Source organism: Cariama cristata, unplaced genomic scaffold, assembly GCF_000690535.1.
Source record: "Cariama cristata isolate BGI_N322 unplaced genomic scaffold, ASM69053v1 scaffold41115, whole genome shotgun sequence".
Classification (NCBI taxonomy): Eukaryota; Metazoa; Chordata; class Aves; order Cariamiformes; family Cariamidae; genus Cariama; species Cariama cristata.
In genome coordinates this window covers 1,701-14,176 of record NW_009616548.1, presented here as the reverse complement: position 1 = coordinate 14,176, position 12,476 = coordinate 1,701, and the positions used below count along the sequence as shown (strand labels likewise).

Here is a 12,476-nt window from a genome sequence, read left to right as displayed (position 1 = left end):
GGCGAATCTCTCTCCTCAGTCTTTCCCCCCGTAGGGTTTTTCTGTCAGCCTTTTGTTTTGCTGTTGTAAATGCCGTCGGTTACATCGTTCTGACAGTAGCATGGCCTCCCGTACAAATGTCGGTGCCGTAGAGAGGCACTGATAACCTTTGAACTTGAGCTTTTTAAATTCTGGATTGGGTTTTTAGACACCTTGTGCAGAGTGTTCACACTAATAGGAGGTACCGCTGTGTTGAGGGTGTGTATGCCCTGGAGTTGCTGAGCAGGGGCTCCGCTGTGCTTGCAGGAGGGGGGCTTTGTGGGTGTGCAGCTCTCCCACAGCCTAGCTCTACCTGCTGCTTTTCTGCTGGTGAAGGGCCTGGTCCTGAGTTCTTGTTGGATTGAATGTTAGCAAAATCCTGTGTTTCTTTCCTTTTCTAGTGAGGGAACAGCTGAAGGAGCTCACCAAGCAATATGAAAAATCAGAAAATGATCTCAAGGCCTTGCAGAGTGTTGGGCAGGTATGTGAGAAAAGTGAGGTCGTAGCATCCTGTGGTGATGCTTGACAGCGAACTTGCCTGGAAGTAGCATTTAAGTCCATTTTTGGCGTCAAGAAAGTGGGAACAGTCCGGCTAACAGAAACAGGGGCCTTACCATTGGGAAGAGACATACTGAGCATAAGGGTTAGAGATGTTTTCTGTGTTTTTCCTGGTTAACAGAGATGTGTTAAAGAAATAAAAGTACTGGCAAGCAACATGAAGCAAGAGAAAGAATTTCAAAGCTGGCAGTCATCCTCCATGTCCTGAAACAGCCGTTAGGTGTTGTTTTGCAATGGTAATTTATCTGTAGGCTAATACTGTATTTATTCTTTTGCAGATTGTTGGTGAGGTTCTTAAACAGCTAACAGAAGAGAAATGTAAGTACACTGGACTGTTACATTCTTTTAGATCTTGAAAATAAGCTTTTGTGGTTAAAATCTGGCTAAAGATTTGGAAGACTAAAGAATTGGAGTATTGGTGATCTGAGTATTGACAGAAAAATATAATACACTGGATTGTTCAGAAGCATAACTTAGGGCGGTGAATCAAGTAAACTTCATTTTTTTTCTTTGATCTTCTCTCTCCAGTCATTGTGAAGGCTACAAATGGACCAAGATATGTGGTTGGCTGTCGTCGTCAGGTAGGTGATCTATGTGAATATTAATTAAAAGTTTGCTATGGTCTTGAATATTAGCATTGCTGTTCATAAACTGGGTCCTTAGTGGGATTAAGTATTTTCTTCTTTAAGGTGTGTATGGCTATTTTATACTGGTATCTGCTTGCCCTCTCCCTTCATAGCTGATAGTAGTGTAACTTCCTAGTAAAGACAAAGCAGTTCACAACATTCCTGGAAACTTGCATGTGTTTTATTTTTTCATTGAGTTGAAGCTCTGTCTTTCTGCCTGATTTTGAACTTTCTGAAAATTAATCATCACTATGAAAAGAAATCAACTGTGTAAGGTCGTGAACAAGGCATGTGACCATTACTGTTGTAGTGCCGAGCTTTAGATTTAACATTGTGTAACTATATATCTTTTGCAGTCCACTTTGGTAAATAATTATAATAGGCAAGGTCCCTGTTCTAAACACTCTGAGGGATTTTTATGTGTCCTTAATGGTCTCAAAAAAAAGCTTTGGCGCGTCTAGTCCACAGGACAACAGCTTTTTTACCTCCATCAGATTCTATAGAAGTTAGACACTTTAATACAGAACCTTGCTTACAGCATAATCCATCTCCTGTAGTCAGCAACAACCACTTAGAGGTACTCTTTGCTTTTTATTTTTATAAAAAAAGTAAAGTGGTCTACTGTAGATATGGTTTAAATGCTTGTTGGTTAATTGAACACTGAATGTGACCCACTTACAGTAATGAAAACCTGTCAATTGGCTATTCCTTACCAAAGCTGTCTATTAAGTAGGAACCACAATACTTAGTGAAAGTGTTCTGGAACTGCAGAATCATCGGGGGAGCAAAAGTCAGTCTGTGGTTAGATTTTGTTACGCTCATCCCTGACTTTGAGAAATGGAAGCAAAGAAGAATATGTGTGAAATGTGAGACTGTAAGGTATCTCTGAACAGAGAATAGCGACTCCAGGAAAGGATCGTGTATCCTGAGAAGGCAGCAGCATTTTACTTGGTTATTTTAATGCACAAATAAGTGTAAGACCTTTTAATAGCTGTGACTTCTCAGTGCATCTTGAACTGATTCCTTTACAGTTGGGGAGAGGTAACTGCAGTTGATCTTTTTAACACACGATTGTAGCATGTTCTCCTGTATTACGGAAGTTGTGAAAAATAGAAATTCCTTCAGTAAGAGGAGCAGAGGTGTAGTACTGATGTTAGAGGTGAAATTGATGTTCATTAGAGAATTTTGAAGTCTTGCTGAGTCTGCGTAAAGAAAGAAAATGTGTTTGCGAGACTAACATGCGAATTTTTGCAGTACCTAGAATCTCTGGATTAGTTTAAGGATTGTACATGGAAGTTAAATTGAAGAGCAGTGTAATAGAACTCCAACATACAACTCTATTTAGATGATTCATCCGTAATGGTGGTGTGGTGGCTGTAGGAGCCGAGAGGCAGCAAGCAAGTGGCAGAGCAGGGATCCTGCTGTACTTTGAAGAACGTACAAAGACGGGCGCGAGGGGGGTTCTAGCTGTGAGAGGAATTCCTGGTGAAGGCCCACAATTAACAATACTTAGCAGTGAACAAAACTCATGCAGTAAGTAGTTTCCTACGGTGTTGACTCTGTCAAGGGATTGTATATTTTTCAGTAAGGATGGACGTTTTCTCCTCCTTTTAGGGACAAACTATTTGAGACATGTGAGTACCAGTAAGTATGTTAGTTCATGTAGCTTATACACAAGTACCCTTGACTTTCCTTGAGCATACCGATGCGATATGTTTTTGCTCGCATAAAACATCTGCAAGAATTGCTGGTGTTAAAGTGCTCTTTAAATACGTAATTTTAAGCTTCATCCCTTTCAAGATGTTATGGTGCAAGCTGACTATTTTCTTTCACCAGAATGAACAAAGTATTTTTTTTTAACGTAAGTATACTGAATTCCACTCAGGGGCAAGTGAGGTAGTCTTGAGGTTCTGCATTGGAACAGAGATAAATGCTGAGGAATAGGTGGTGCTTGGATGAGCCTGGCATTGCAGCACATCCTTTGAAGTTTATTCTTCAGTAAAAACACTCTTTGATCTTAAAAGATCCTTGATTTTATACCAGAGACAAAAAACATATCCATGATTGTTTACAAAATGTCAAAATATCAAGGCAAATAATTTCCCATGGAGTGTTTCACGGACTAGAAGGGCTAGTTTTTGATCAAAGTCCTTGTGGCTGTGCTGTGCTGCTGAGGAAGGGGAGCGACACTGTTTAAATTACTTCCCTATCTAAAGTGCATTTTCTAAGGAATTCAAAGTTCAAGTGGTTTCTCTTTGTTTTATCCTCACTGCAGAATGACTTAAATCCACTGGGCAATATTGAATCTGATAGAATTTCAAGCTTTTACAGGTTTCTTAAGATTAGGCAGCTGGAAAGAGGTCTTACTGGTGACCTGAGTAAGGGAGGAGTGACAGCTTGATCCTAAACACTACTAGAGACTAAAGAACCCACGTGGACAAGGGACCTCATAAATCCCCCCAGCGGGGGGGCAGTGCTTGCAAACAGTTGTTGAAATCCTTTTTCAGATGCCATGTTGGTGAAGCTCAGAATAAATAGGTTTCATATTCTTCAAATGTGGATTGAGTACCTTTTTTTTAAAAATTAAAAAAAGATTAGAGTGGTGAGGTAATCTCTGATTGCTGTTCAAGGTGTGTTCTGTGAGAGGTGAGACTGCTCTCCTAGACCAGGTTTCTTAAACAAGGTGAGAAACACACGTTAGTTGTTTTAATCCCAGCAGAATTTAGCAGGGTGTGTGGAATAGGACTGCTAATGTGTTTAAAAATCTCATGAGAATGGAGTAAGCAGACAAAAACTGCTGAGGTAGATGAGTAGGGCATCTGAGGTAAATGTAACAAAAGAATAACAACTGGAACGGCTGACTTTGAAGATGAGACATAACTGGATATGTGAAAATGTGCAAATGGTGGAAGGCTTGCAGAAAATAGGTTAGGAACATCTATTCACCCTCGTCAGTCAGTTCAGAAATGAGAAAGCCATTGAGTAGAAGGATGGCAAGTTCAGACTCAAATGGGCAGGCTGTTCGATGTCTCCTTAAAGGAGGATTGCTTACTTCTCAAACAGCTAGTTCTGTGTCGAGCAGAGGGAAGGATTAGATCTTCACTAATCCAGTCAGATTGACAGCAGTTTTTTTAAAAAAAAATAAAATTATTATGGTCTAGAAAATAGTATTTGAGGTAAGTTAGTGACTTGCTGTTCAAGATCTATTTCAACATTAATAAAAATCCTTCCTGTGGTCTGATTTAGCTTTGCTGGTGTTTGCTTGTGACAACCAACAGGTTCGTTGGTCTAGGCTAGCTCCTGGATTGCTTCTCCGGAAGATCATGTTCTCATGAAAGAGCGAGCCAGCTTTTTCCCAGTTTAAGCTTTCCCAAAAATGGTGGTGACGGGGACACGGTATTTTTACTAAATGAGTTGCTTGGCATGTAGCTCAGTAGCCTCGTTTTCTTCTTGTGTGTGATTGAGCAAAGAGTACAAGCCACAGTAAACGTCTTGGCTAAAACCAGACGTCATTTTGGAGTGTTCTAATAGAAATACCTTCTTTGTGACTAGCTTGACAAAAGTAAGCTGAAGCCGGGAACAAGAGTTGCTCTGGATATGACCACTCTGACTATTATGAGGTAGGTTTCTGCTCTACAGCTGCTCTCCTGTTAATCATATAAAGGAGGAAAAATAGTGATCTGAGTGGGTTACACAAAGGTTTGAATAATCAGTTCTGTAATTGTTTTCTGCAAAGCAGTGCTTAAGTAAGGACAATTGCTTTGGGGGAAGACTTATGTGTCTATTATATATGGTTTAAAAAGAAGTCAGTTCTTTAAAAAAAGTAGTTCAGTTACAACTCGGCATTTTCAGCAGTTTTTTAAGCTTTTGTTTGGTTGGTTTAAAACTTGAAAAAGTTTGCTAGGTTTGAGGTTTATTCTGTTTTTGCAACAAGCATACTTGTCTTGTTATCAAGGTGGGAGGAGAAGAAATAATTTTCATAGCTGCTGTAAAATTTATTGCAATAACTTTATAAATGCGTCTGCACAGTGAAAAATGCCTACTCTTAGCTCTTTCTTTTTTCTAGATATTTGCCAAGGGAAGTGGATCCATTGGTTTATAATATGTCTCATGAAGATCCAGGGGATGTTTCATATTCTGAAATTGGAGGGTTGTCAGAACAAATCAGAGAGCTGCGAGAGGTATCCAGTATCTCAAAAATACTTCTCAAGTACTGATATATGTTCTGAGTGAAGTTTTTCAGTGCAAAAATACCTTCTTACTGATGTTTTTCCTAAACTATCATGAGCCAGGCTGTTAAAGGATCCTGTCAGACTAGTGCTTTCCATGTTTCATTAACTTAGACCACATTTTCCTATACTAGAAGATAACTTCTGCACTGTTCTTTAAATGTTTTTCAGCTTTGTAATTGTCTTTGTGGTAAACAGCAGTGTGATTGCGGGGTGCTGGTGCACTCATACTGAAGTAATCCTGTCGGTTTGCCGCAGGTTGTGCAAGCCTGCCCAGGAATGTGGGTGTTTGAAGACGAGCTCGTGCTGCTGTGAGCCACCTGACTCTAACAGAGATTGTTTGTGTGCTGTGCACACACCTTGCGGTAGCAGAGAAAGATTATTCTAAAATGCCAAAGCCCAATTCTCAAACTGGTTAAGTCTTATCTTTACTGTTACAGAAGCTTGGATTGGGATTAAAATGAAGAAAATCCTCTAAAGGAGAGGATTTGAAGGATCCAAGGCTCTTTAGGCTAAGGGAATGCCATAAAGTCAAGTGGTAGGGCATAGTTAGGATTGACAACCAGCAAACCAAACTTGAATTTTGCACAAAAGGTATTAGAGTCACTCTGGGTAGTGGTGTTATGACAGTAGCAAAACACGGTTTGAGCAAAGAGCATCAAGAGAAACAAACCGTTGCAGAGCTGAAACGATCAATCCATTGGATCAGTCTGACATTTTCTTACTTAAATGTTTCGCATACAAAATATGCTGCACAGATAATAAGACTACAGGTATCTGGAAAACAGGCAGGCAAGTGTACCATTAACTTCCTGGGATTGCTGATCTATTTTAGAACTCAGAGTCTCAGTTTGTTTATCTGTCTCTTCACAGGTAATAGAATTGCCGCTTACAAACCCAGAATTATTCCAGCGTGTGGGAATTATACCTCCGAAAGGCTGCTTGCTCTACGGCCCCCCTGGTGAGCCTCATGAAAGGCTAATGAGTACTTAATTGTCACTCTCAAACTGTGGCAATGGCCTTGTTTGTTTCTTTTTTTCCTTTCTTTTTTCCTTTTTTTTTTTCCAAGTCGCTAGCATGCAGTGTTAGGTTACTAGTTAAACAGCTTCAGTCTCTTGTCTGTCCAGGTACAGGGAAAACGCTTTTGGCCAGAGCTGTTGCTAGCCAGCTTGATTGCAACTTCCTAAAGGTAGTGTAATTTTACTCTTGCACTCACACACATGCACGTATGCTTAATCTGCGTGCCAGTCTCTTCATTCACATGTCTTTTGCTTTTCAAAAGGTGGTGTCGAGTTCGATAGTGGACAAATACATTGGTGAAAGTGCTCGACTGATCAGAGAGATGTTCAATTATGCCAGAGATCATCAGCCATGTATCATTTTCATGGACGAGATAGATGCTATTGGTAAGGCTAATGGCCTGGAGAATGGCTAGAGTCTCCTTTTAACACTGAAATTAGCTATAAAGCCACGGTCTGTCCTCTCGGAAGGGGGTGTGCATGCATGTTTGTTCTGAAGAAACATAACAGGACAAAGGGTTCAGCTTCCTCCTGGAGCTATTGCAGCTACCTTAGAACCATACCTGTTCATATCAGGCTTCGGTATTTTTGACTATGTGAAAAAGCATGTTAAAAATGTGTGCGTTTAAATACCACCTCTCCTACCCCCCAGTTTAAAAGGGATACCTAATTGTCTTCAGACTTAGGATTATATGGAGGCAAAAATAATGTACTGTAACTTACAAGTTTGGTATGCTGCAGGTGGTCGCCGTTTTTCTGAAGGCACCTCAGCTGATAGAGAAATTCAGAGGACTCTGATGGAGGTGAGTGTCTAATCCCTGACTACGTACTGTACAGCCCACATTGAATAATAATACGAATCTGAATTGTTATGCTATCATCTGGCTTGGTAGAAGCTTTTCTGAGTTAATAACCTTAAGCTAAAAGTGAACTAGATGCTGCTTTTACAAAAGACAGCTGCACATCCTGATAAATCGTCCATGAATTCAACTTGGAGGCTAACTGGAAGAATCTTTAAGATTGCTAAAATTATTTGGAATATTTTCTCTTTTTACTGTGACTTAACTTTGCTGCTGCTTACTGCATCTGTGAAGGTTTGGAGGGCACCCCTTTCTTAGAGAAGGAAAAGTGGAGCTTGTCTGTTTTAGTCCGATTTTTCAAAACTAGGAGGAGAAGTATTTGTATTTTTTTGTGTCTGTACTAATTGCTCTGGTAAACTGGGTTGTGTGAAGAGAACTTTAAAACCACTGGTGACAATTAAGAATTCTGAAGCTAATGGGAAACTTCATTGGCCTATGTTTGCAAACAGTTTCAAAAGAATGCGTCTGCCTTACATAAAGAATTAAATCACTGTGATCAAAGAGCAAGTACTTTGAATCTTCACAATGAAATGTCTTCGTATGTGTTTATTAGTATTCTAGAGGCTGTTCTCCAAGTCTAATTTGAATGTCCTCGACTTAGTGCAGCACAATAAAAATGTGTCAGCCAACCGTTGGCTCCTTTAATACTTGCACTGTTTTCATTGCCTGATGGTTTTAGCCAAGTCTTTCACATTTGAGCTGGGCTTTGCCCAGTGTCTTTTTCTGTGAGCAAAGCATTTTCAGTGTCTCTCTTAAGCTCTTTATTGCTTATAGAATACGCAGGGAGCTTGTGGCCTTTCATTGGAAGCCTTGTAGCATTTTTATTTTTTCTGATTTATCTTCACTGCTTTTATATTTTGGTGAAAATACTGATGCAGAAAATAAGTACAATAGATCACACTAGGAAGATTTTTCGTTCTTTAAAAACAAACTTCTGTTTTCTCTTAGTTATTGAATCAGATGGATGGATTTGATACTCTGCACAGAGTTAAAATGATCATGGCTACTAACAGACCAGACACGCTGGATCCTGCACTTCTGCGGCCTGGAAGACTGGATAGAAAAATCCGTGAGTGTCTGGAAGGAGGCCATTATCCATATGAACTGTGTTTTTTCTGCTTTTATTAAAGCTGTAATTCTTTCTAGATATTGACCTACCAAATGAACAAGCCAGATTAGATATTTTGAAGATTCATGCAGGTCCTATCACTAAACATGGTGAAATAGGTAAGTAAGAAGCTGCCTGGTTATCCTTCCTACTTCTGTTTGTAAAAATGTGAAGAGGATGAGTTGTTACCATGACTCCTACCCTTACACTGGCCACACAATTTCCCCTCTCTTGGAATTCTACTTTTTTTTTTCCTTTCAACATGTCCTGATTGAACTGTTGCTGAGTTTTCCTCTGCAAAGGAAAACTGAGTGTAAACCCTTGGAGCACAGTTGTAAACTGGAAAATCAGCATGATTCTCATCAGGTTTCCTGTTTCTAAAGGAATAGCTTAATGCAAGTAAACAGCATTTTCGTTAGCCTGCCCCCCCCCAAAAAAAGAAAGAAAAATTGTTACTGCGGAAGTCTGAAAACAATAAAGAATCTTTAAAAGCCAAGGAGAAACTTGCTTCGGAGTTTGGAGATGGCATAATGAAAACCTTGTTGTCTGAAACAAAGCTTGTCTTTGGTTACTGGTGTAGATTGCTCTCTCCAGAGCATAAGGGGGAGAAGTATCAATCGGATAAAATAGGGAAGGTTGATTCAATCACTGTGTTACTCTAAGATAACCAGAGTCTTAGTTTCACAGTGACGCTTCAGAGCTTTCCTCAAGAAAACTGTAACTGTGATTTGCCTTTAAAATGACATTGGCAGCCTTTTATTTCAGTAAGGCCCCCCAGACCCTGCCTGCTTGTTCCCAGCCCGGTGTGGCCCGCCCCTGCCTCTGTGCTGACAGGAGCTATTCAGACAGCACGGTCTGGGTGGTGGAACTGATCCCGGTCACCATCTGGCTGCATAAACAGCTGCAGTTCAACCATGGGGGTGGCTCCAGAGCCGGAATGAGCTGGGGGAGGGTGAGAGGGATGAGGATTGCCTTTCGTGGCAGCAGCGTTGGCTTAAACATGCATGCGACTATAGTCTAAGGTAGAGAAGAAGCTCCAAAGCAAATTGTAAACCTGAGGTAAAGTACTTCATCTGTTTTCTCGTGTCTTCGGGCACTGGAGGGGAAGCAGGGTGGTAGGATCGTTCCTTTACACCATTTAGCAAGGTGAGGTGTCAGATGAGTACTAGCTAAATTTCTGAATACGATGTGGGAAGACTGTTGCTCAGCTTTGATATCCTGAAAGGAAGGCCGGGACTTAACGGTCAAGGTGGGATGTGAATTGCGTTAAAATCTGAAAATAATGACCTGTTCCAGGTTCCAGCATGAGGTTCTCCTGCTCTAGTACTGGTGTCTAGTAAAGACCCTAAGCTTGCAATGTTCAACATTGCTTAGTCCCCTCACTTTTTTTTTTTTTGACTTTCCAATTATGGGAAGACTTGTTTATAGGACATTGTGCTGCACGAAAATAAAATACAGTTGAAGAATTTCTACTCTTTAGGGGTTTTTGGATTCTTAAGATAAAAACGTTCAGTTCAAATCTTTTGCATTTCCTACAGAAGGTAAACTGTTTTGAAAAGTTTTGCAGAAAGTTGATCTTTTTTTTTTTTTAATAAGCAACCTTGCAAAAATCAGAACTTGCTGAGGGCTCAACAGACACAGTGTTTTAGAAATTGATTCCAGAAACTATAACCATAGCTGCTTTTTAGTAAATACACGTGCATAAAATATCAGGCTTAATATATCAAGACATTAAATGCCTTTAGTAGATGCAGTTGTTATAAGCAGAAAGGGACTGGCTTATGATCACTTGGAGATAAGTTTTCTGGTTTTTTTTTTATCATTTAAATGAAGATAAGAACATTGCCTTGGTGTAGATTTTCTTGCATTTCATGTTGATACTTGTAACCACAAGTTAGTAACTTTGGGATTTAATTATATAATACGAGCCGCTGGCTGCAATACATTTCTGTTTTAATGAAAGGGGTAATACAGCTGATGATTTCAGTTAGTTTATCAGTCTAGTGGACAGCTATCTGGTGCACTGAAAACAAAATAAAGTGTTTCTTTGTTAGCTGGATATGTATTTTGTTGGCATCCATAACAAGAAGTGTGAATTTGTTTCTAATTGGCATTTGTGTTTCATGAATAGATTATGAAGCAATTGTGAAGCTTTCAGATGGCTTTAATGGAGCAGACTTGAGAAATGTCTGTACTGAAGCAGGTATTTTCTTAACTGTTACTTTCGATGTGCTAAGTCTTGGTTAATGCTAAACATTTGAGCTGTTTCTCCAATACTTCTGTCAATGGATTAAAATCAGGAGGTCAGAAATGTTCTGCTGGAACACAGCATTTGTTCATTGATGCTCACTTTTTGCCTTCCTTTCTTAAGGGCTAGATAGCATTTACTTAATAGAAATATTGGCATCTGGACAGTACCAAAATGCTGAAACAGTTGCATATGTCACAGCATGTCACATATGTCTGGACTGTTAAGCATAGGCAGCAGCACAGTGATATGCCCTGAAGCTTTGATGGAACGACTTGAGCAAAATCTCTTTTCTTTCTTCCAAGTTTCCTTATGACCTATGCGTCACACAGAACTTGATTCTTCACATCCTCCCTCTGAGGTTACAGACAAGTCTTTTATCAGGCCTGCAGATAAACGAGCTAGGCGTACCTACAGTCCAGCTGATGTGTGCAGATCTGCCGCCAGTTAGGAGCAGTAGCCCTGCATTCACGTGATGTTACGCCTGCCAGTGTCCCCTGCCATGCACAAGCTGGATCCACGCAGACTTGTGTGGATTTGGGTGCTATCCTGTGTCACGCGTGGTATAGAAGATCCCTGTCGTTCAGGTTCAGCACGACAGGAGGAAAAAACCAGCCATACTGCTTTTGAACTGGAGCTGGCCTCTAACCACCTGTTGGTTGAGTATCATGACATAAATCATACTGTCTCTTAAGAAGGAGATACGTTCCAGAAGCAGTGATGGTACCCATTTTTCTCCTTTTTGCAGAGAATCCAAGTCGCTTAGTACATGGGTGACTGGAGAGTTAATACTATTTTATGCTTTTTCCACATTATAAATTCATTGTACACTTAGGGTTTGCTTACATAGGAAGGCTGAGTAACAGTAAATACACACTCACGGTTTAAAACAAGTTATACATTTCTTCTGGGTGATCACCTAGTTCAGAAAGGTGACCTCATAGAAGTTTACTCCTCTTCCCAACATCCAAGACCTGCCTGTCTACATGCAGACAGTGTGACTTGGATCTGTTTTCACTTTAATATGAGTGAATCTTTATGTACTGTCTTCTCTGTACCATTGCTGCAAGGAACACCAACTTACTCTTGTTGTTAAATTATTCTTCACAGGTATGTTTGCGATTCGTGCCGATCATGACTTTGTAGTTCAGGAAGACTTCATGAAAGCTGTTAGAAAAGTGGCTGATTCTAAGAAGCTGGAGTCCAAGCTTGACTACAAACCTGTTTAAATTAACCATATAATTTGTGATTGACTGCACATGTCATACTGGGTTAATGTATAAAAAGAGACAAATAGTGTACCTCTTGATTATTATTGTAAGGTGTTTGTGTAACATGTAGCTAGTAATTTGGTAATTACTAGTTGCAAGTTGGCTACAGAAGCGTGTTTTCTGTACAATTCTGAAATACAATATTCATTACAGCCCAGGTTAAGTAAAATGTGTGGAGATGTGTTCTCTTAGCAATTATGGTGTGAATTTATAAATGTGCTTGAATGGGTTAGCAGACTTTAAGAAAGTCAGTTTGTTTCTTTGACTTTTTTTATATCCATAAATTTCCTTTCCCCAAACAGTTTATGAATAAAACTTGTTTAACTCTGCTTACCCTGGTGTACCTTCTCTGTAACCCTTGAAGAGAAGTGAATTGTGTGTCTTCAGAAGTTGAAGAGCAGCTTTTCTCTGCTGTAGGGATTGGTGTGTAAGGCATAGGACTCGCACGCAAGTGGAGGTAGCCTTTCCCTCCGACAGAGGAGGGGCAAGTGCTATTTACTCCTTTGCTGCTGAAGTCTGGGAAGAGGATTTAGCTGAGC

At 40.0% G+C, this 12,476-nt stretch overlaps 1 protein-coding gene across 1 annotated transcript; it reads left to right on the top strand.

Annotated features, from left to right (window-relative positions):
* Positions 1-419: 419 nt before the first annotated feature.
* On the top strand, positions 420-12,266 carry PSMC6 (proteasome (prosome, macropain) 26S subunit, ATPase, 6; the record flags this gene model as incomplete). Its single annotated transcript, XM_009700201.1, has 13 exons — positions 420-499; positions 855-894; positions 1,105-1,157; positions 4,755-4,822; positions 5,269-5,383; positions 6,305-6,392; positions 6,559-6,620; positions 6,714-6,837; positions 7,192-7,253; positions 8,259-8,379; positions 8,457-8,537; positions 10,550-10,621; positions 11,777-12,266. Coding segments are annotated over 13 exons (1,085 nt in total), but the record flags the coding sequence as incomplete, so codon positions are not given.
* Positions 12,267-12,476: the final 210 nt, after the last annotated feature.